The sequence below is a fragment of the Apodemus sylvaticus genome, chromosome 5 (genome assembly GCF_947179515.1).
Source record: "Apodemus sylvaticus chromosome 5, mApoSyl1.1, whole genome shotgun sequence".
Classification (NCBI taxonomy): domain Eukaryota; kingdom Metazoa; phylum Chordata; class Mammalia; order Rodentia; family Muridae; genus Apodemus; species Apodemus sylvaticus.
Genome location: NC_067476.1, coordinates 119,851,104 through 119,872,591, shown reverse-complemented (window position 1 = coordinate 119,872,591; position 21,488 = coordinate 119,851,104). Strand labels below are relative to the sequence as shown.

Genomic DNA, 21,488 nt, shown 5'->3' with positions numbered 1-21,488 from the left:
TTCCTTCACCAGACACACAATAAAGATCAACAGACCAGCTGCAAGATTTTCACAATAATCAGAACTCAGGTATCTTTGAAAGGAATTTCAAAATAAGTTGCTTCATAAAATACCCTGGCAGAAAAATATGAATCACAATGATTAATATTAGTGGTGACCGGCAATACCCAGTATTTAGTACGATGGTTACCTAGCACTGTGCTAAACACATTATATGCATCATTTTTTAACCCTCACAAAAGATAAAAAAAAAAAAAACAAAAACACCACAATTAGAGTAGGAAGGGCTGATGCTGCTGGTCCAGGAACACACTTTGAACACCAGCGATTAAGGATTCCAACTCAATCTCTCTGCTAAGGTTCCTTACTCAGGTGGTTCTAACCATGCGACATCAGGGCAGAAGCACAGAGCCCCAGTCTTTCCCATCCGGCCTGCTCCACAGGCTTAGCACTATCCATGGCCAGGTACCTGAACCGAATACTGAACAGCCCACATAACTTTTTCTTTCTTCTACACAACAGTTACCTGAAATACTACATAACTCAAATGATCACACACCAAAATACATTTTCAAAACTGCACTTAATTTTAAGCCTACTTTTTAAAAATAGTCACACCATCCTAGGGATAATTTATGTCATTAAAACAAGAAAACTGTTGGCCTTGTTTGAATTCCTTATCTTAAAAATAAATATCCTGGTTCTTGTAAAACAACATTAAATACCCAAACATCTTTATATTAAATAACAACGTCAGAAACTTCAATCTGGGGGAACAAAAATCTGTTTCAAGTAGCAAGAAACAGAAAGGGACAGGGTAAGAACTCTACGCTAAAATGAACAATTTTACAAGTGAGTTATGACTGCAGCTATTTAACCATCCTAATATTTAAGGAGTTCTTTTTATTTTTAGTTAGGGGAGGGGAAGACAGAGGGCTACAGAAGTAGAGAGAAAGCACCAGCTTACATGTGAGTATATACGCCTCCACACAGTATTATGCTCATAACCAGTGAGCCACCTCTCCAGTCCTAACCCTAGTATTTTAATAGATGGGTACAAAAGCTCAAAACAACTTAACTTTCCAAAGTACAGGTTAGTTGTTGGCATTTAGTCTGGGCTCTGCCCCACAGTTACCTGGGAACAGCCAGATGTGCCTGACTCACTATAAGAGGGACTGCCTGATGCCTCCTCTTGCTCGCTGGGTCTTCCTCCAGCTCCTTACCCCTTCTCTCCCCATTCCCTCCCCCTCCCCCTCCATGTGCTCATGCCCAGCCTCTCCTCCTCCTCTCCCTCTCCCTCTCTCTCTCTCTCTCTGCCTTTCTCTCAACTCCCCTCCCCATGCTCTGAATAAACTCTATTTTATACTATACTGTCCTTATGGCTGGTCCCTCAGGGGGAAGGGATACCTCAGCATGGGCCCACAGAGCGACTCCCTTCCCCCTTAGTGTACCTCCACCAAACATATTCCCTCTCTCTTTATTGGTTTATAAAACACATTAGTAATAAGGCCCTGACTGGTGTCAGCCCAAATTACTTTCACAAGGTCATAACAAAGGAATTCTACAAATAAAAATTTTAGTATTATGGAAATGTCAGGCTATATATATTTGTTAAAGCTAGAGACCCCCTGATTCAATACCTCGTTTAACTAAAAATAAGAAAATCTTGACAATCTCAAAAATACAGCTAATAATATGAGTCCTTCCCTCATCTTTGAATACAGACCCTGACTCTCCCACCGAAAAGCAAGGTCTCATCCCTCTCCCGGATGTGACACAACATGGCAGACTTAGTTACATAGAGGTAATAGAAGGTAATGGAGGGTACCTTCCCTTGTTCCTAACCAGCAATCAGTACTGAGCACTAAAATCTAACTCTCCTGACTGCTAATCATAGCTACCTGCCACTGTAAGCAGCCCAGGCTGTAAACTGACAGGACACTGAACAGATAGACAGGTCACAGCAGCCCATTCAGAAGCAGATCAGAAATGTTTCTTCCATTTGGCCATGACAAGGCTATGCAGAGTGTACAAGCGCTTCTGTTTCACTCTACTGCTTTTAAAGTTTGACACAATTTCTCACTACAAACTCCCTGAGGATAGAGGCAGATGATCAGGCTTGCCGCTGTCTCAAATGCCTAACTAGGGCTTTGCAAGCAAAGACAAATAAAGACTTGGTAACTGAAACCTCACATATGAAAAGAATTAGACTAGTCCTCACTCCAAAAAGTTATGAGAGCAAGAACAAATAAGAATTGGAAGCCAAGTCCCTCTACTGCACAGAACATCACTGTAAAACAATGACTGAGGGCTCCATGGCATGCATAGAATGTTATTTTTCCAAACACTTTCGTAGCATTATACCTTTCATTATTAATTTGATATCAAAAAACCCCAGTGAGACAGATAATACTGTTATTTCTATCTGTAGATAAAGAGGTGGTTGCTCCGAGAATTAACATGAATTCATGTCATTTTATAAGGGAAACCACAAGATGAACTCTGGAATCCTGGGTAAAATCTAGCGTTAGTTTCACATTCTAGTATTCTTTCCTCAAAAACCTAATTATCTAAATTTCAAGAAGTGACTGGGAGGTGGCTCCGTGGATAATGTGATTGTCATCCAAGAATGAGTACCTGGGTTCAGATCCTTAGGACCTGTGTAAAGTGAGGTACAGTAGTGTGGGTCTATAACCTCAGCACCTTCAAAGCAAAACAGGAGACACACACACACACACACACACACACACACAAGAATTGCTGAAATTCACAATTTAGCTAGATTGGAACATACAAGGGGAAACCAGAAACACAGTCACAAACAAAATGGAAGATAAGGTCCAAACCCCACGGCTCTCCTCTCAGTTCACCAAAAAGTGCTCACTCATGCGCATACACATGGAAATAAATTAATTTCAAGACATGCTATAAAATAACCTACAGAAAAAGGCACAAATGACAAAAAAAATTGTAGAAATGACATCATGAACAAGATGCCGCTACTAGTTCATAACAGATAATACATTTTTCAAGTAATGGGAACTGGGGTGCTTGACCTGCTGTCTGCTTTACTCTGATACTTGTTATATCATACTTTTGTGAAACACACAGTAGAGCATTCTTTTCTAATGTCACACAAATATCACATGTGTGTATATGCACGTGTGTGAATAAAAAGGGTTGTCAAATAACTGTATAAATAACAAATAGCCAAATGACAAAGAAGTCTTGAGATCAAAGTATTGTCACATGCTCCTCACATGTGACAGAATGACACATGCAGAAGCCTGATTTCCTGTATTACTTAATGGCAATGTTCAGTGAGGTACTCCAGGAGAAATATCTAGAGGAGAGTAAGTAAGCACTGTGCATCTTTAGACTGTATGTATAATGAGGACATGGCTGCACACTTAAGACAATGTCAGTGCCACAGAGTTCTCAGGAACTGTGAACTACAGGGATACACAATACCCACCTCACCCCTAGCTTCCTTAACCAAATATCCCCACAGTGGCATTGACTAGAACAATGAGGAGAGGTAAGGAGGAAGATCACTAACCAAGACAACATTTGTCGTCCCTTTCTAACCTCTATTGTTAGGACAGGCCTGGGCGCACAAGGCTTTCCAAAGACCAGGGATTCTTACTCCCAGCACAGCATTTCTAGATTCTTGAACCTAGAATAAAGCACCCAGCAGATAGCCTCTGCCACTCTCAGAATAATTTTTCAGAGGCCACTCTGGATAGTTCTGGTAGTGGTGATAGTTTCCACTATAGTGTTCAGTGTGGTGTTTCCTAGTAAATATATTCGGGTGGAAGCAAGAGAAATATACAAGTGTGTAATAGACTCTGGGTGTACCTGTGTACACAACCAATGGGCAAACAGACCAGCATTTAAGGCTTCATGATAATCTGGGACTGAGCCATCCATTTTAAAAGCACTTCAATTGGTTTGCTTCCTTGGATCACAGTATCTGGAGAAGTTCCCTTATGAAATATAGAACAATGATGCCCTCTACAGCCTTCAGAGAGAATCCATACAGTTGGTGAAGGATCCTGAGTCTACCTTTCTAGTTAAGATTTTTTAATACTAGAAGATAAAATAAAACACATACTTTGTATGTGCATCAGGAAAAAAATCATTATAAGAAAAAAAGTGTTGCAGTTTAATATTGAAGAGTTAATTAAACATAATTAACACAGAAGCAAACTCTACATGTTGCCATTCTGTTATCTGTTTATGAAGAATGAGGTAACTGATGGTGTGCTGTGGAAATAGCTCAAAGGGTAAAATGCAAGCATGAGATCCTGACTTTAATCCAGAGAACTCACAAAGAAAAGTTGAGAACATCTGGAATCTCAACACTGTGGAGGCAGAGACAAATGGATCCCTAGGAATTGCTGCCCAGCCAGTCAAACCTACTTGCTGAGTTCCAGGCCATTAAGAGGTCCTGTCTCAAAAGGCATAGGTGGATCCTAAGGAACGACACCCCAGGTTGGCCTCTAGCTACACATATGTGAACATGTGTACAACCAAGCACACACACACACACAAATGCATAAACAATTACAAATAAACAGAAGCTGTGTGTAAAAGAATTATTAAATCTATTTTAAAAGTCACTGGGAACTCCTATGGCAAAAATAGGGAAAGATAGAACTTTAAAATAAAAGATATACCACAAATTGAAGATTACACATTACTGACCAGAAAAAGAAGTCATGAGGAAACAAACACAGAAAGAGTGGTACCGGTCACCTTGGCAATATCCGAGAATATTCAGGTCCTGTGACATGAAAGAAACAGAAGAGAGGTCCTTCTCAGGGTGTTCTAGGGCAGTGTGTGCAATGTGTGACAATAAGCTGCACCTACTGCGCACTGAGCATAAAGTAAGTGTAATTAGCATAGGAAAAATTTGACTTCTTTATCCAAGAAAACAAGGCTCATTCATCAGGCAAACCTGGAGCAGACTGGCAAGTAGCATGAACTATGGAAGAAAACCAGAAACATTTTTTACTTATAAAAAAAGAAAAAAAAAAAGGTTTTATTCCAAGGAAACAGAACTGACAGAGAACACTTGGTAAAAGCAGCTTTCTTTCAAAACAAATACATCATCTTGTTGCAAAGCCATCAATACCCACAGCAAGTCTCCTAGGGTGTAAGAAGGCACTCCAACCTCCACAGCCACGGTAGTATGAACTGGGAAAGGTCGGAAAGCTGCTAGCAGTTTTGTTCCAGTCCCATCAAGTAAGCAGCGTACACCTAGCTGCACACATTTCCCAGTCTAGCAATGCAGCAACACAGACTTGGTAGAAACCAGCAGCCTGTGTGCTAGGAGCACACTGCTAGCCACGGCAATACAGCCCACATGCCTTCAAAAGAATAGAGGTCTCAAAAGAAACAGCTGAAGAGGTCGGAAAGGGGGTGAATTTAAGAATCAGGAGAAGAAATGCACATGTCCTTCTTAGGCTTTCAAAGTTTGGCAAAGACAAATAAATGTCTTTGTAAAACTGTTCTCAGGGATACAGGTCACTCTCCTTATTAAAATGTATTTCTTATAAAGACCAGAATTACTTAAAATGCTTTTAATTGTTTTTTTGGAGCACTTCAATTTAATCTTTCTTAGCATTTAGAAGGTCAGTAAGTAGAACTCACCCTATATAGAAATACCTGCTGCAATCTTGTTTTCAGTGCCACATACCAGATCAATGCATCAACTTTCAATTAAGCAATGGTGACACAGTCAGTGGCACATTCCCCTTTAGGTACACCAAAAACCTAGGACACAGAGTATAAGTGATTCACAGAGGGAAGCTAGCCAGACAAAAGCCTGACAGCCCATCTCTGCTCAGCTGTCTCTTTCTCTAGAAATGTAATGCATTGCTCTTCCCATTCGCTTTTACTATAACAAGGTAATCACATCAATTTTTGAGCATATTTAACTTTTTGTGGTGTTCTACAGAATGCAAAGACTGATGTTAACTGAAATTTAGATTTCAGTATGAAACTAAAATTGCTGCTACCAAGGAGAAGAAAGAAAAAGCATAAACAATAAAGATATAAAGAAAAATTTAAAATATAGTAAACTCTTATTTCCTTTTAAGCATTAATAAACATTTACACCTATTATTTCAACTTTAGAAAACAACTCAGGCTTTCTACACTAGTTCTTCCCCACAGACCCCAAAGAAAAAATGGACAGTGCAGACAAGCTAAAGGAGATGCTGTCAGCCTTTTGCAGTGGTGGGAAGGGGCGAAGGGTCACTGCACATTCCCTGTAGAAGACAAAGCCAGATCCACATTCCAGGGAAATTTGGCTGGTCCAAGTTTTCCTTAAATACAGATTGGCCTGCCTGTCACTAAGCCAGGCTCTGTAATCTTCCCAGGCTGCCATTGCTAGGGAAGCCAGGAATCCCTTCTAATTAATCAACTCTCACAACAAAAATTTTCCCACCCACAAAACAGTAAGTTGTGGGGAGGGGAAGTGGGAAAGCAGTCTTCATGGCCAAAAGAATCGTAGACTTTGCTGTAATACTGAACTAATCCAAGAAAACAGATGCAGGAAGCAGGGGAAATGATCTAGAGACAGACAATGAGCTTGGGGCCTTTCCCTGTGTTGCTTCTCTGGAGCCCAAGTTAAACATGTTAAATCTTAAAATGTAATTACTGGGAATGAAGTCTGGCAACATTTTACTCTTCCTAGAGCCAGCAATGGGACCCTGAACTTTTCCTGAGGCAGATATCATATACAGGATTGGACATTTTAAGCAATAATTTACTGTTCTGGTTTCTTTTCTCTAACATTTTATGTTTTAATGGACAAACATCTATGATTAATACCTGAGTGTTCATATCTGCTTCTGTTTGCTTTGGGCTTGCCTGATGCTTGTAGTGGGGTTAACACAAGGTTAATTTCATTGGATGCTTACTATGACATGCTTTAAGCAGGTGAGAGGATTTATAACCATTTAGATCTGTTCTGCCAGGGCCAGGAGTAACTACATTCTGTCTAGCATGCATGAGGCTTTGGATTCTAAGCACTGAAGTGTGTGTGTGTGTGTGTGTCACACTATCCAATACAATTGTTACTAACTACCTGCACCTACTGAGTATATGATATTTGACTAGTAGAAACTGAGATGTGATACAAGAAATATTTACCTACATACTATAAAATTAAAGCAATGTGTGTACATATATGTATGTCTACTTTGTAGGCAGTGAGAGATGCCTTTATTATAACAACTTAAATCAGCCCACTAAAGCATAAGCAGCCAGACAACTGATGACCACTGTAAGTACCTGTGTATAAATAAAACTTTATTTTCTACAACAAATGACTGTCATGTATGCTTTAGTTTGCTAACTTCTGTCTAAACCTGACTTTTTTTTTAAATCTAAAAGTTTAAAAATTAGGGGTACTTTAAAATATTGGAATGGGACAACCCCTTCAACTATGATCACTACAGAAGTTTGTAGAGACATGTCCCTACTGCTACCATTTCTTCTAACTAGGAAGAGTCACTGCAGTATAGGACAGACCTCCCTGCTGTAAACTGCGGGGATTTACACGTCCAGAGATCATGAAAGCTGCAGATCAAGGACTCCCATCTGAGACACGGCTGCCACTTCCTGGAAATCTGGCCTGGGAGGCAGTTATAGAAGAAAGTTCAAGGCTAGTGACCCAAGAAGGAGAGGGAGAGGGAGAGGGAGAGGGAGAGGGAGAGGGAGAGGGAGAGGGAGAGGGAGAGGGAGAGGGAGAGGGAGAGGGAGAGGGAGAGGGAGAGGGAGAGGGAGAGGGAGAGGGAGAGGGAGAGGGAGAGGGAGAGGGAGAGGGAGAGGGAGAGGGAGAGGGAGAGGGAGAGGGAGAGGGAGAGGGAGAGGGAGAGGGAGAGGGAGAGGGAGAGGGAGAGGGAGAGGGAGAGGGAGAGGGAGAGGGAGAGGGAGAGGGAGAGGGAGAGGGAGAGGGAGAGGGAGAGGGAGAGGGAGAGGGAGAGGGAGAGGGAGAGGGAGAGGGAGAGGGAGAGGGAGAGGGAGAGGGAGAGGGAGAGGGAGAGGGAGAGGGAGAGGGAGAGGGAGAGGGAGAGGGAGAGGGAGAGGGAGAGGGAGAGGGAGAGGGAGAGGGAGAGGGAGAGGGAGAGGGAGAGGGAGAGGGAGAGGGAGAGGGAGAGGGAGAGGGAGAGGGAGAGGGAGAGGGAGAGGGAGAGGGAGAGGGAGAGGGAGAGGGAGAGGGAGAGGGAGAGGGAGAGGGAGAGGGAGAGGGAGAGAGAGAGAGAGAGAGAGAGAGAGAGAGGGAGAGAGAGAGAGAGAGGTGCAGGGAGAAACACTCAGATGTGGAAAGGACTGGAGAATAGCTTTTTGCTAAAAAGTTAAATCCATTTATTTCTAGGAAAGTTGTACAAGTAAACCACCCAAACACACACACACACACACACACACACTGGGCACACTATTGGGTGCCCATTAGTTGGTCTGCTACTTCCGAAGACATGATCTATCCAAGCTCCAATTATTTGTCGATCCAGGTTGTCAAAAGTAAATGTATCTTTATGAAAATAAATTTATTTCATTAACATTTTATTTATTCACTGAGTTTCTGTATACTATGCAGACACTGACTAAAATGCCATATGAAAAATAAGTCTAGAAGCCAAATAGGGCAGTGCTGACCTTTAATCCTTGTACTCAACGGTAGAGGTAGGTGGAACTCTGAGTTTGAGGTCAGCCTGGTCTACAGAGCAAGTTCTAGGACAGCCAGCACTATATAGAGAAACCCTAAACTCCGAAAACAAAACAAGACACAAAGACCCCAACTGCCACTTACCAAGGGCAATAGACTGAAAACTTAAGATATTTCATCTGCTACTAACCATCACCCTTCTATGTTTGAACTCTACTTTCTATTTCCACTTTATATATATCATCTACGGAAAATGAGGACATAATGCTTACAAACCATCTTCCCACATGTTTTCCCCAGCCTTCTGAAATCTGGAATTCACAGTATCATGAAACTTAAGCTTTGCTCAATGTTGAGCCACAGATTATGTTTACTTTTCTACTTTACACAATTCTCTCTATACTTAAGAGTTAACAGTTACATCATTTCTTGTTAGTTTCCTAAACTACTATGACTAAATTATTCCCAAGTTCTCAAACAGACTGGGAGGTGGGGGGGGGGGGGGGAGGTAAATCTGCAGTTTTTCTGTTATCTTTTTTTTAATTGTATTTATTGCATATCATCTTCATTTACATTTCTAATGGTAAACCTTTCCTGATTTCCCCCTCCCCAAAGGCCCCCAACCCCTCCTCCTACCCCCTGCCTCCATGTATATGCCCTTCTACCAGATCACTCCCACCCCACCCCCCATTTCCCTTTGTTGGGGCATCTATTGTGCCTTCACCTGGCCAAGGACCTCTCCTCCCACTGATGCCCAACAAGGCCTTCCTCTGCCACATGTTTGCCTGGAACCATGTCTACCCCTTGGTTGATGGTTCAGTCCCTGGGTGTCCTGGGACGTCTGGGTGGCCGACATCGTTGTTCTTCCCATGGGGCTGTAAATCCCTTCAGCTCCTCCGGACTACCCTCCAGCTCCTCCATTGGGGACCCCACGCCCAGACCAATGGTTGGCTGCTTTGAAAGGAACCATCCTTCCCGTACTAATCAAAATCACTACACTCTGTACATGATGCACAGTGATAAGCATGAGATTTGCTTAGACCCTCAGTTTCCTAATTTTCCATGTTCAGGATCTCATGTCTAATCTGTTGTTATCCCCACTGCTGAAGAATCACATCCTACAATAGGGTACACAGAAGGAAATTTTCCTGACATTCCTAGCATCTTTGAAAATGTCTCTATTCCATTATAATACGTACTTAAAGGTCGGACGGTGAAGAGACTTCTGGGTTGAAAACAGTTTCCTTAGTGTTCTCCCGCATGAGCGCTGGGGATATTAGTGTTCTTGAGTCCTCCTTGCAGCTGCTGTTGAGCAGGCTGTCCAGATTATTCAGCCCCTACCCTCTGTGTTGCCCTCTTTCTCCTTTCCATCTCCCCCTCCCCCTTCCCTCCCTCTCCTTTCCCTCCCTCTTCCTCCTCCTTCTCTTCCCCTCACACACAAAGTCTCTGTGTGGTGCTTATGAGCACAGTACTTTTTCATTGATTTTGTTGGATTCTCACTCAACCCTTCAAAACAGGAACATTGTGTCCTTGCTGGTAAATTTTATTACCAGCAAGTTTTTTTTTCATGGTGTTCTTTTCTAATATTTATCTTTTTTCTAGAACTTCAACTTTTCACATCAACACCAAATTCAAATTTTCTTGGGATTTTTTTTTCTACATTTTTAAAACAATCTTTTGTTTTGGTTTCTGAGCAATATTCCTTGATAGGCCTTGATACTATCAGAGAATTTGTGTTCTATCATGTTTTATAAGTACTCTTTCCTATTCTTTAGAATGTCTCTTGTTCATAATATCCTGCTCTTGTTTCATAATTATAATAGCTTTCCTTTTGCTATGAAAATAATATCAAACTCTACAATTTTCATCTCTCCTTAAAGTCTCTCGAGTTTTCTAAGTTCATTTATTCACTTTAGTCTCTATTTCTTATATTCTAGGTTTCCCTTTAATTTGTGCAGATGCTATTTTTCATTCATAATTAAAACAATGAGGTGGTATTGGAAGCACTGAACATATGGCTGGGCTTGGCTGACTGACAGGCTTCCAGACTCCCACAGGAGCCTATGTGTGATTAACGGATCCCAAACGTAGGTTACACAAATGTCAGAAAAACAGACTATAAATATAAGAAGTATAGAGATAAAAAGATATCTCAAAATTAAATTCAATAGATGATATCTTAACCATAATTTATATATCTAAGAACATAATTTCAAACTAAACAAAGAAAATTCAATAAAATTACACAGAGAAATATATAAATATTAAATCACAGTGGGATACTTTAGTGTATCTTTCAACTGATTGAACAAATGGACAAAAATATTAGCAAATGCATAATAAACTAATTTAACACAACTGTCAAATCTGACTTGTTCTTCACACACATATTTTGTTTATTATATATCTGTATACCTGATTTTCCATATGATATATATGATCATAGATATCACACCTTTCAAAAATACTGCTTACAGAGCAGTATTTTACCAAAACAGAACTTCCCTAAACAGCAATTTAAATACGATCAATAGAAATTCCCAAACAGAAGCAATAGTGATTACAATAGCCAATAGACAAAATCATAAATCATAGTGAGGCTTAAGAATTATTTGACCAAATGCCCACCTTAATTGCACACTGTGAAGGATGCAGTTAAGTAGGGAGATTAGAAACTGGTGCTGGTGGTTATCTGAAAAGGACAGTGAAAGTAACAACCCCCATAGCACTATCAATCACCATGATTGATGGGGGTCAAGCCTGGGCTGCCAGGATAGCCAGAGCCAGGATGTACTGGGGAAGTTGGAGAGCTGGACTCAGCACCCCAGAGGCACTGACAGGAAGTGGGGACTTAGAACTGGAGCCACTTGCATTGAGCCTAGAATTGGGGAAAATTCCAATGTGTAGATAATACTTTAAGCTCAGTTTGTCTATAACCAAAAGCTTAACTTTTCCAGAGTAGGAACTATTCAACAGAGCTTTGGTGACTGACATTTGTAAAAATGTAACTAAAACTGCTCTTCTCTGTACCTAAAAGTGAACAGTGAAGACAGTGTTTCCATTCATCTAGACCCTTGGGAGCAGGGAGAGGAGGGAGAACTGGCAAGGAAGTAAAGTATCTACACAATGCAAACCCACCGGTGCCAGCTGACAGCAAAAGGGGAAACCACCTATACAAAATCAGGAAAGAATCATGAGAGCAGTTTTTTAAGTTATTATTTTAAGCTAGTAATCATCTCCCCGCCCCCTCCCTTCTCTTCTCTCTCCAGGGCCTCACTATCTAGACCAGGCTAGCTTTAAATTAACAGATGTCTACCTACCTCTGCCTCCTGAGTGTTAGAATGAATGTCATATATCACCAGACAATTTTATTTACTTTTGTCTTTTGAGACAGAATATTGTTACTCATTAAAATTATGTTTTTAAACTAGCATTCTAAACAACTTAGTATCTTTCTAGTCTCTAGAAGTCTAGAGGAAAAATCAAGACACATTTTTATAGACAGTGAATGCTCTCCACTTAGACACCTTTATGAAATACTCGAGTATATGTATCCCAAAAGTAATTGTAAACAATGAAATTTATAGATACATTAGTAAATAAGTATGAACTTAGCTAAGATAAAATAATATTATATTATTTAATAATCTGGTTAATTAGTTTTTAAAGATTTATTTATTTATTATACAGTATTCTGCCGCATGTACAGGCCAGAAGAAGGCACCAGATTACATTATAGATGGTTATGAGCCACCATATGGTTGCTATGAATTGAACTGAGGACCTCTGGAAGAGCATCCAGTGCTCTTAACCTCTGAGCCACCTCTCCAGCCTAATCTGGTCAATTAAATACTGGAATTTACCATTTTGTTGTTGTTGTTTTTGTTTCTAATTATTATATATACTTGTATGCGTACAAACAAAATGGGAACCTGAAGGAATTGGTTCTCTCCTACCACCATGTGGGTCTCAGGAGGACAACTGAGGATCAGTCAGGCATATTTATGCCAAGTCCCTTTACCTGATGAGTCATCTCACTGGTCCACCTTGCTGTTTTTAATTGCTATGTAAGATAACACCACTACACAGAACTAAGAGAACTGCCAATATAAATGAAACTATCTCCAAGAGCTCACAAACAGCTCACAATCAAGTCTTCCACTGACCTTCCCCACATAGAATCCTTTATCACTGATACCTAAGGTCTCAGCTCTACTATTAATGGATAGAGAAGTATTTATAAGAGAAAAATGAAAGACATCAGCTGTTCTAGTTTCCTTTCTGTTGCTGTGATAACACATTGGACAAAGTCAACTTGGGAGGCAGGGGCTGAGAGGTTAGTTTACAAGTCAAAAATCACAGCCCATCTTTGAGTGAAGTCAGGGCTTGAAGCACAAACAATGGAGGAACTGCATTGATGGCATGCCCATTAGCTTTCTCAAAGGCTCACTCACACGTTAATGCTTATATCACTTTTTTAGTCCAGGACCACCACCTAGGCAAGACCACCTGTCTAGGAAAAGAGAGCTGCCCATAGTGGGCTGTGGCCTCCCTGCATCAATTAACAACAAAACAACACCTGTCTCTTAGATATAGCTACAGGCCAATCTAATCCAGGCAACTCCTCACTGAGGCCTTCCTCAGATGCCTCTACTCTGGGTTAAGCTAACAATGAAGGCTGAGGAGATAGCAGACAATCAGGAGCACTCTCTCAAATGCACCCAGATCCAAGAGCATACCTACTCCTTTGACTTTGGCCTGTTCTGTTATTCTCAGAAGTCATGGACATTCAGTGTGAGTGATTGCTATTAGCACTGGAAACAGAGTTATAACCAAAAAGTATCCTAAATAAAAGGTTTTCAACAAAGACTTCCTTATAAGTGTAAGAATTATTAGTTTTCTCATCCACCTCTTCTTAAAATTTTGATGTTATCTACTTAAAATTTCCATAATTCTAAATTTAACCAGTAGAGATCAACTTAAGAACATCAAAATTTGCACAAGAGAAGATGAGTGACCTCTTAAAGGCAGACACTAAGCATTACTTACTTTAATGGTGAATTTCTTAGATGCCATGGTTTACTGATTTCCACATGAGGTACAGAACCTGCAGAGAAGAAAAAAGAATGCTATAGTTAGGTATATCAAAATATCATTTTGGAGGGATGTTTTACAGAAGATTTGACTGAATAAAATATCAGTAAGAAGTGTGAGATAAAATTTTAATTTTAATTGCTCTTACCCAAAATGTTATACCGTGATCTAATATGGTAATCTAAAAGCTGACCAGAAGCAAATGCACAAACTCAGATAGCTTCCCTATCGTACTCTACCAAAATTTACAACCAAGTCACATCCCCCCCCCCTCCTCCCCTGGAATGTAAAGGTGGCTTAACACCTAAAAAGTAATCAGTAGCACATATCATATAATCAGAATTTGACTCACAGAATGCACAGAAAGAAGAAAGTGCCAACTCTTAGAAGTTGTCCTCTGGCTCCTACCAGGAAAGGGAGCCCATGCCTAATACTGCCTGGAGGGCCACTTACTGGAGACAGAACAGTGCAGAAACCCAGTAATGAATCTAAAACAACTGGTTAAAAAAAAAAGTCAAGGAAATAATTCCTAGTGATATTCTGCTATACTCATAGATTGATACATAGCTCAATTGTCAGAGAAGTATTATTCAGTAACTTCTGGGAGCAGAGGCAGTGGAATCCCAGAGAAGAGGAGAAGGAAGAACTGAAGGATCCAGAGAGGTCAAGGACACTGGGAGAATCACCTAAGCAGGGCTCATGGAGGCTCACAGAGACTGAAGAGGCAAGCACAAAGGGTCTCTACATGTGAGCTAGGTCCTCTCTGCATGTACTCTATGGTTGGGTTAGCTTGGTGTTCCTATGGGACTCCTAATAGCAGGACTGGGGTAAATCTCTGACTCTTTCCTACACATGGGACCCTTTTCCTCTTACCAGGTTGTCTTATTTAGCCTTGATGTGAGGGTTTGTACCTAGTCTTATTGTGACTTATACCTTGTTCAGTTGATATTCTAGGAGGCCTGCTGTTTTTTGTTTGTTTGGTTTTGGTTTTGGTTTGTTTGGAAGGGAAATTGAGGAGGTGGGGGGGAAAGGAAGGTGGGGAGAGGAAGGACTGGGAGGAAATGTATTGAAGGGAAACTGAAGTGGGGATATAAGTAGGAGTAAAGAATTAAAAAAAAAAAAGAGAGAAGGAAAAAAAAGTTGATCCTCTGACTTTTGAATACATGCTGTGGTATGCACATGACACTATATTCTCCCCTCTGCCTTTCCCTCTCCCTCCCACACAAACACACACAACCAAATAATAGTAACAATTAATAAAATACATAGCTAGAATTAGACATGAGTAACTATATCCTCCCACTAAGATGTGCAAAGACAATGTCTTCGCTTGCAATTTTTATTGAAAACTGTATTAGAGAGCTATTAGACCAGAAAAGGAAATAATAGGCATCAGAATGAGAAGAAATCAAACTGCTTTATTCACAAATAACTTGTTCTTACATCCAGAAAATTCTCTCTCTTCCTTTTTTCTCTCTCATCCATCTCCCTCTCTCCTTTCCTCTTTCTTACACACACATCCACAAAAAATCACTTACAATTATAAGCAGCTTTAGGGAGGTTGGTGGCATAATTAGATCATTATTTTACATTTTCACAACCATTTATTTAGCCATTTTTTAAAATTTTGACTTTTTACTGTTGATTTGTGTGTGAAGAGAGAGAGAGAATGTATGTGTGTGTGTGTGTGTGTGTGTGTGTGTGTGTGTGTGTGTGTGTGTGTGTGTGTGTGTAGGTGTCTGCACTCCTCTGGGTATGTACATATGTGTACACAAGTGTGAAAGTCTTGAGGGAGTCTCCAACAGTCTCTCTCTACCTTATCTTTTGAACTCTCATTGAGTTGGAGTTAACTGATTGAACCAGCTTAGGCCAATGAGCTCTACTCTTCTAGATATCTCTTCCTCCCAGCACTGGGATTACAGACATTGTTACCACTATCCTCAGTTTTTACGATGGTATCTAAGATCCAAACTCAAGTCCTTATGCTTGTACATCAAGTACCTTAGATGGCCAACTAAACCATCTCCTTAAAGAGAGCCAGCACAAACTCATAGAATGAGAGAAAATATATCTGTATCATACAACGGTTAAGAAATTCACATTCAAAATATACAAAAAAACCCTTATAAAACAAAACAAGACAAAACAAAACCAAAACCAAATATCATAGTTTTAAAATGGGCAAAAGACTTAAACATTTCTTCAAAGAAGATTTTAAAATTGTCAATAAACAAACATGAACTGGTATTTACCACCATTAGCTATTAAAGAAATACAAATTACAACTATACTAAAATGCTGCTTACTTTATATTCTCACAGATGGCTAAAATCAAAACAGGAACAACACAAGGTGCTCACTAGATGTAAGCTAGAATTCTCATGCACTCCCCGTGTAATTGTAAAATGTTTTCAACAATGCTTTTTTTTTACCAGGTCTGATGACCAGAATATACCAAAGACAAATAAAAGCATTATCTCTAACAAAAAATACACAGAGGAGTTTCACAGCAGCATCATTCAAAATAACCAAAACAGAGATAAACCAAATATCAACAGATGAGTAAGCAAAATGTGGTACAGTGTTTGTCATTAAGAGGAAAAATAATCCCTTTTATCAAAGAAAGGCTTTCTAGTCTAGAAAATTACAAACATGTAGGTAACTCTACTAAAGAGGCACAGAGAGAAATTAGGGGATGTTCATAAGCTGAGGCTTTCTAAGTCACATGTTTCCTAGCCTACCTACATGACCCAAAATGAAAATCCACATTTAGAGAACTGGGTTGATGAAAACATGAAATCAAAAAATAAATAAACAAATGGACATCTGAGGTTCCCCCAGGAAGATGAGAGATGGGACTAAAACGAGGTCCATGGCCATGAGACCCAAGGGCATGCTAGTCAGCTCAAGTATAAACCATCGTAGCACGAAAGAAACCCAAACAACCAAGCCAAATAACAACCTTCTAAATGAGAGAGAACTTTCAAGGAAAAAAAAAAAAAAAAAAGCCCAAAGCTGTGATAGGTAAAAATGAAAAAAAAAAAAAAAAAAAAAAAAAACATTACTAGAAAGCCTGGACAAACAAGTTGAGTAAATTTCTCAAAAACTTCAGCAAAAAACGAAAACAATTAAAGACAGAATTAAGTGGACAATACAGAACATCTAACACACACACAAAAAAAAGATAAAAATAAAAACATTTCTGGTATATTTTCTAAAGAAATTTAGAATGGAAAGAAAACAAGTAGGGATTAGGATACAGAACACACGGGATCAATTAGGTACCAGAATTTGATCTAAATTGCACATACCAGCCCTGGAAGCTCTAAAACACAGGAGAAACACCTTCAATGTTCTGAGTATTTCTTTCCAACTTCCAATTGCCTTTAAACATAAGGAAATAAATCAGATATATTTAGCCACACAACTTCTTTAAAATTGTTGTGGCCCATGTATTCTTTCTCAAGAAACAATGTGTGCTCAAATGAGGCAAGATGCAAGAAACAGAAAGCCAAGAGACGGGCTGAGGGAAGCTAAGGATCCTGAGAGGAGAGCCCCAGCCCAGTGTGGGTGCTGAGCATAGAAAGGGGAACCACTGCAGAAGACAGGCAGATCTTGGGGCTCCAAGAACAGCACATCCTGTTAGATCCACAGGCATGGAGACGAATTTCAGACAATGTTCTTGAAAAGAACATAAGACTCACTTAGGGCAGGCACACAGAAATCTAAGCAGCTGAGTAAAAAGCAATGACTGATTCTAGTAGAAACAAGATCTGTGCCCAAAAGGCAAAGAGTATTGAACACACAGCTCAGTTATGACTAACATTTATAGTCATGAGAGTAAACGCCGAGTCTTGACCTAAACAATATATGCTGACCACATGTGTGCTCATATGAATGGATATACATACTGTTTAGGGACTAAAACTCAAAGTGAGCAAAAATAAGTATCTCTAATGATCATAAAATATTCCAAAACCAAAGCCTAGGATCAATTATAACAGTCAAGATAAAGCAGAAATACAATGGCAAGTTATTTACTAATGTCAACCAGATCCTTAAGAGTTAAAAGTCTGCACCAACCTGAAGAACAAGGTAGAGAGTTAACATAATGAAGTGAAGTGGGAAAGGCACTATCCATAAGCCCTGTAGGGGTGGGGGAGGCTAGCTATCTTTTGAAATTTTGTGCACAATAATTGTAGAGCACTGGGATCCAACAGAAATGCAATGTCAGCAACAAATGTAACTTAGAAATTTCCAGTAGCTGCATTTCATGAAGTCAAAAAGAAACAGGTAAAATTGTTTCAAAAATATATTTTAGTGTTGGGTAGATAGCTTGGTGGGTAAAAACACATGAGTTCAAATCACCAGGTCCCATGGAAAGACAGACAGACAGACAGACAGACAGACAGAGAAAAGCTGGGACTAGTGTGGGCCTATAACTACTCCACTGCTGTGATGACAGAGAAAGGTTCAACAAGGGAGCTGCTGAGTATAACACTCGCTCTCTCTCTCTCTCTCTCTCTCTCTCTCTCTCTCTCTCTCTCTCTCTCTCACACACACACACACACACACACACACACACACCACAATGGGCTATAAATGTGTGGCCTCCATGAGTGTTCATAATTACTACCTGGTCATACATACTCTATTTCTAGATTAGATGATTCTTTTTTTAATGTGATAAAATTTGATTCTAATTTTTTTGTTTTTCCTTTTTAGTTTTTAGAGATCAGATTTCTCTGTGTAGTCCTGGCTTTCCTGAAACTCGAGAGTTCCACCAGCCTCTGCCTCTCAAGTACTTAGATTAAAGGAATGCGCCACCACCACCTGGCTAAATTGATTCTAATTGTTAAGTGGACAAAAATATCTTTACCTACCTTCTAAATCATTTAATTATTGATGTCCTTTTTGCTTCTTTTTTCATTTTTTTTCCTCAGATGAGATCTTGCTATGTAGTCACATTCACTGTGTAGCCTAGGGTAGCATTAAATTAGCTGTGTAGCTGAGGATATACTTTAACTCTTGATACTTGGACTTCAGCCTCAAGAGCACTAAAATTTCAAGAAGCATAAGCAACGCTACCCAGCTTCAGGTCCACCATCTGAATGACAATGCTTATCTTCATCTGAAGCATGTTCATTTATACACAGATGTAAATGAAAAAACTTACAAGGAGGTGGACATTTATATTGATTATTCCAAAAATGTTAGGTCTTTAAAATTATATTATTTGGGCCTAATAAATATACAATCAGTCCTCTAAAATACATTAACTCATGTTTGAATGACATAACTAAACTCTTAAAAGATTAAGAGAGATGCATTAGAGAGAATCAAATCTTCTAACAGATCAGCTAGATGGAGAATGGATACAGTTCGCTCAGCCAGGGCTCCACAGAGGATGAAGTATGTGCATTTACTTTTCTAAGTGTACATGGCTTTTCTCGTCCCATGAGGATGCCCAACTTTACACTGCATGCCTGACTTCCATAAGTGGCTAAAATCTTTCAGGAGATCATAAAGGCTGACGGACCAAAGCTAAAAAGAGTTCAGGGAAAGATTCTCTGTATGGGAGTGAGAGAGGCTGTCTCAGTCTCAGACTCTGTCTCTGCTGCCTGTCTGCCTTTCTGTGTGTGTGTGTGTGTGTGTGTGTGTGTGCGTGCGCGCACACATTCTTGTACAATATGGCTGCACCTGGACATCATAGGACGACTGTCTGGAATCTCCCATTTCCTGCCACCTTGTGGGATACAGAGAGTGGCAGGCCTATGCTTCAGGACCTCTACCTACTGAAACAAAGTGCAGGCCCCACATGTAAAGTACTGCTGATTCACAGGACAGTGGAAAATCACTTCTCATTAAGCAGGGTGACCCCCCACCCCTGCCAAGGTCTCTTCTATTTCTAGGCCTCTACCATCCCAAATTGAATGGTAGTTTAAGGAATAAATAATGCCAGAACACAAATTCTTTCAAGGAAGAGAATGTGGGAAATTATTGCATAACAAATGTCTTTGATGATGGAGCTCTAGGGACTTCTATCTTCTCCCACACACACTGAAGGATGGAATGCTCTCTCCTACATCCAGTCCATAGTATGGAACGCTCTCTCCTACAGTACCATCCACTCGATAGTCCAGTACCCAACAGTGGGCCCACCTGTTCCTTGGAGCCCTTTGGGACTGTTTTGTTGACCTCTTTCTCCCAAGACCACAGCTACACTTGTACCCTCATACTCAGCTCACTAGATATTATGTAACCCTGGACCTCAGAGTCTCTCCTTTACCTAACTGCAGGCTTCCTAAGAAAAAGTCTTTTCAGATCCTTTTTAATAGCTGAACACAGGTATACAACAGAATTTTGCTTAATCAACTCTTACTGTCCTAACAGTCAGTTGCTATATGCTATTAATATATTTTATATTTATCCAATGAAGCTTTATTGTTCCCAACCCCACAGTCTACATTAAATCTTTCTAAAGGAAGTCAAAGTACTCTGAACAGATTTTTACAAACAAGCAGTTTAATAAATATTGAATTAAATACTTAATGTCCCATAGAGTGGCGGCTGAGAGAGCTATCTATGATTCAGAGGCACATCCTAGTGCTTTATGCTGCGAGGAAGGTACAATGAGAATGGGAATGCGGCTCAGGGTTTGCCTTACATGGGAAAGGCTCTGGATTCAATCCTTAGCTCTAAAACACTGAAACCACCAAAAAGTATAAATAGATATAAATTAAAAAATTAAATGGACAACAGATCAGACATCTGGTTGAAATTCTGTCCACTTTAGTGTAGCCTTGCATTGTTTTTCCATTGTTCCTGTTCTTAAAATACTGATGTTCTAACATTCATTTGAATAGAAATGATATTAACCTCAGAATTAAGTTGAAACTTGAAAACAATTTTTCTGCAAGAGCAGTAAGCCCAGTGCTTAGGGTTTCAAGCACTAATGTCAAAAAAAGCTTTGCCTCAGAGCTATCTATTAACACCAAAAAGCACTGGCATCTTTATTTTCTTGACTATTTTTATGAAAGCCAGGGCAAGCTCCAAAATGATAGATTTTCCAAGTACACAGAAATCATACACTTTACATAAGTTCATGGGAGGAATTACTGCACATCATAAATCTTACAAATTAAACTGTCCTATATTCTGCATTCCTGAGCCCACTTTCTCTAAACTGAAAACAAGCATTCCTTCACAAAGCAGATACTTGGGTAATGTGCAGCACCACCAAAACTCATGTGCTTGCATGTGTGTACTGACAGGGAAGCAAACAGCCTAAGCTTCTTAGGAAAATTAATTTGGGGAAGGAATAGAAGCTGATTAGACAATATCACATGATTTTCCTGTCATTTAAATACAGAACAGAGATAAACTCAAATAAAGAAAGTCAGTGACCTTCTAGATTATTCTCTGGGAAAATCTAGGGCAATGCAAAAATCCTCATTTGTCTTTCTTTCAGTGTTTCTGGACTGTGTGACAAGCTTTCCAGAGCAGTCACCCCAGCTTGAGAGGCCAAATATTAACTCTAGGCTTCTAACTTCTCCATTTCAAAGTTTAGCTAACAAATTATTGTGCTTCTATCATCTTAAAGAGCTCTCTAGCTATGGGAGTAGAACAGAAAACCATAGAGGCCTAGGATTTCTGATGTTCTAGCTATAGTTCAAAACATATGAAACCATCACTGTTTCACCGAACACACTTT

At 39.9% G+C, this 21,488-nt stretch overlaps 1 protein-coding gene across 3 annotated transcripts in view; it reads right to left on the bottom strand.

Annotated features, from left to right (window-relative positions):
- Positions 1 to 21,488, bottom strand: part of Slx4ip (SLX4 interacting protein) — a 166,181-nt gene that overhangs the window by 139,233 nt on the left and 5,460 nt on the right. For 2 of the 3 annotated variants that reach the window (XM_052183734.1, XM_052183732.1), the window contains one exon: positions 13,730 to 13,787. In XM_052183734.1, coding sequence (XP_052039694.1) covers positions 13,730 to 13,756 — 27 coding nt within the window. In that variant the 5' untranslated portion in view covers positions 13,757 to 13,787. Of the gene's footprint in view, positions 1 to 13,729; positions 13,788 to 17,085; positions 17,204 to 21,488 lie in introns of those variants that run through there. The other variant, XM_052183735.1, reaches the window with a different exon arrangement.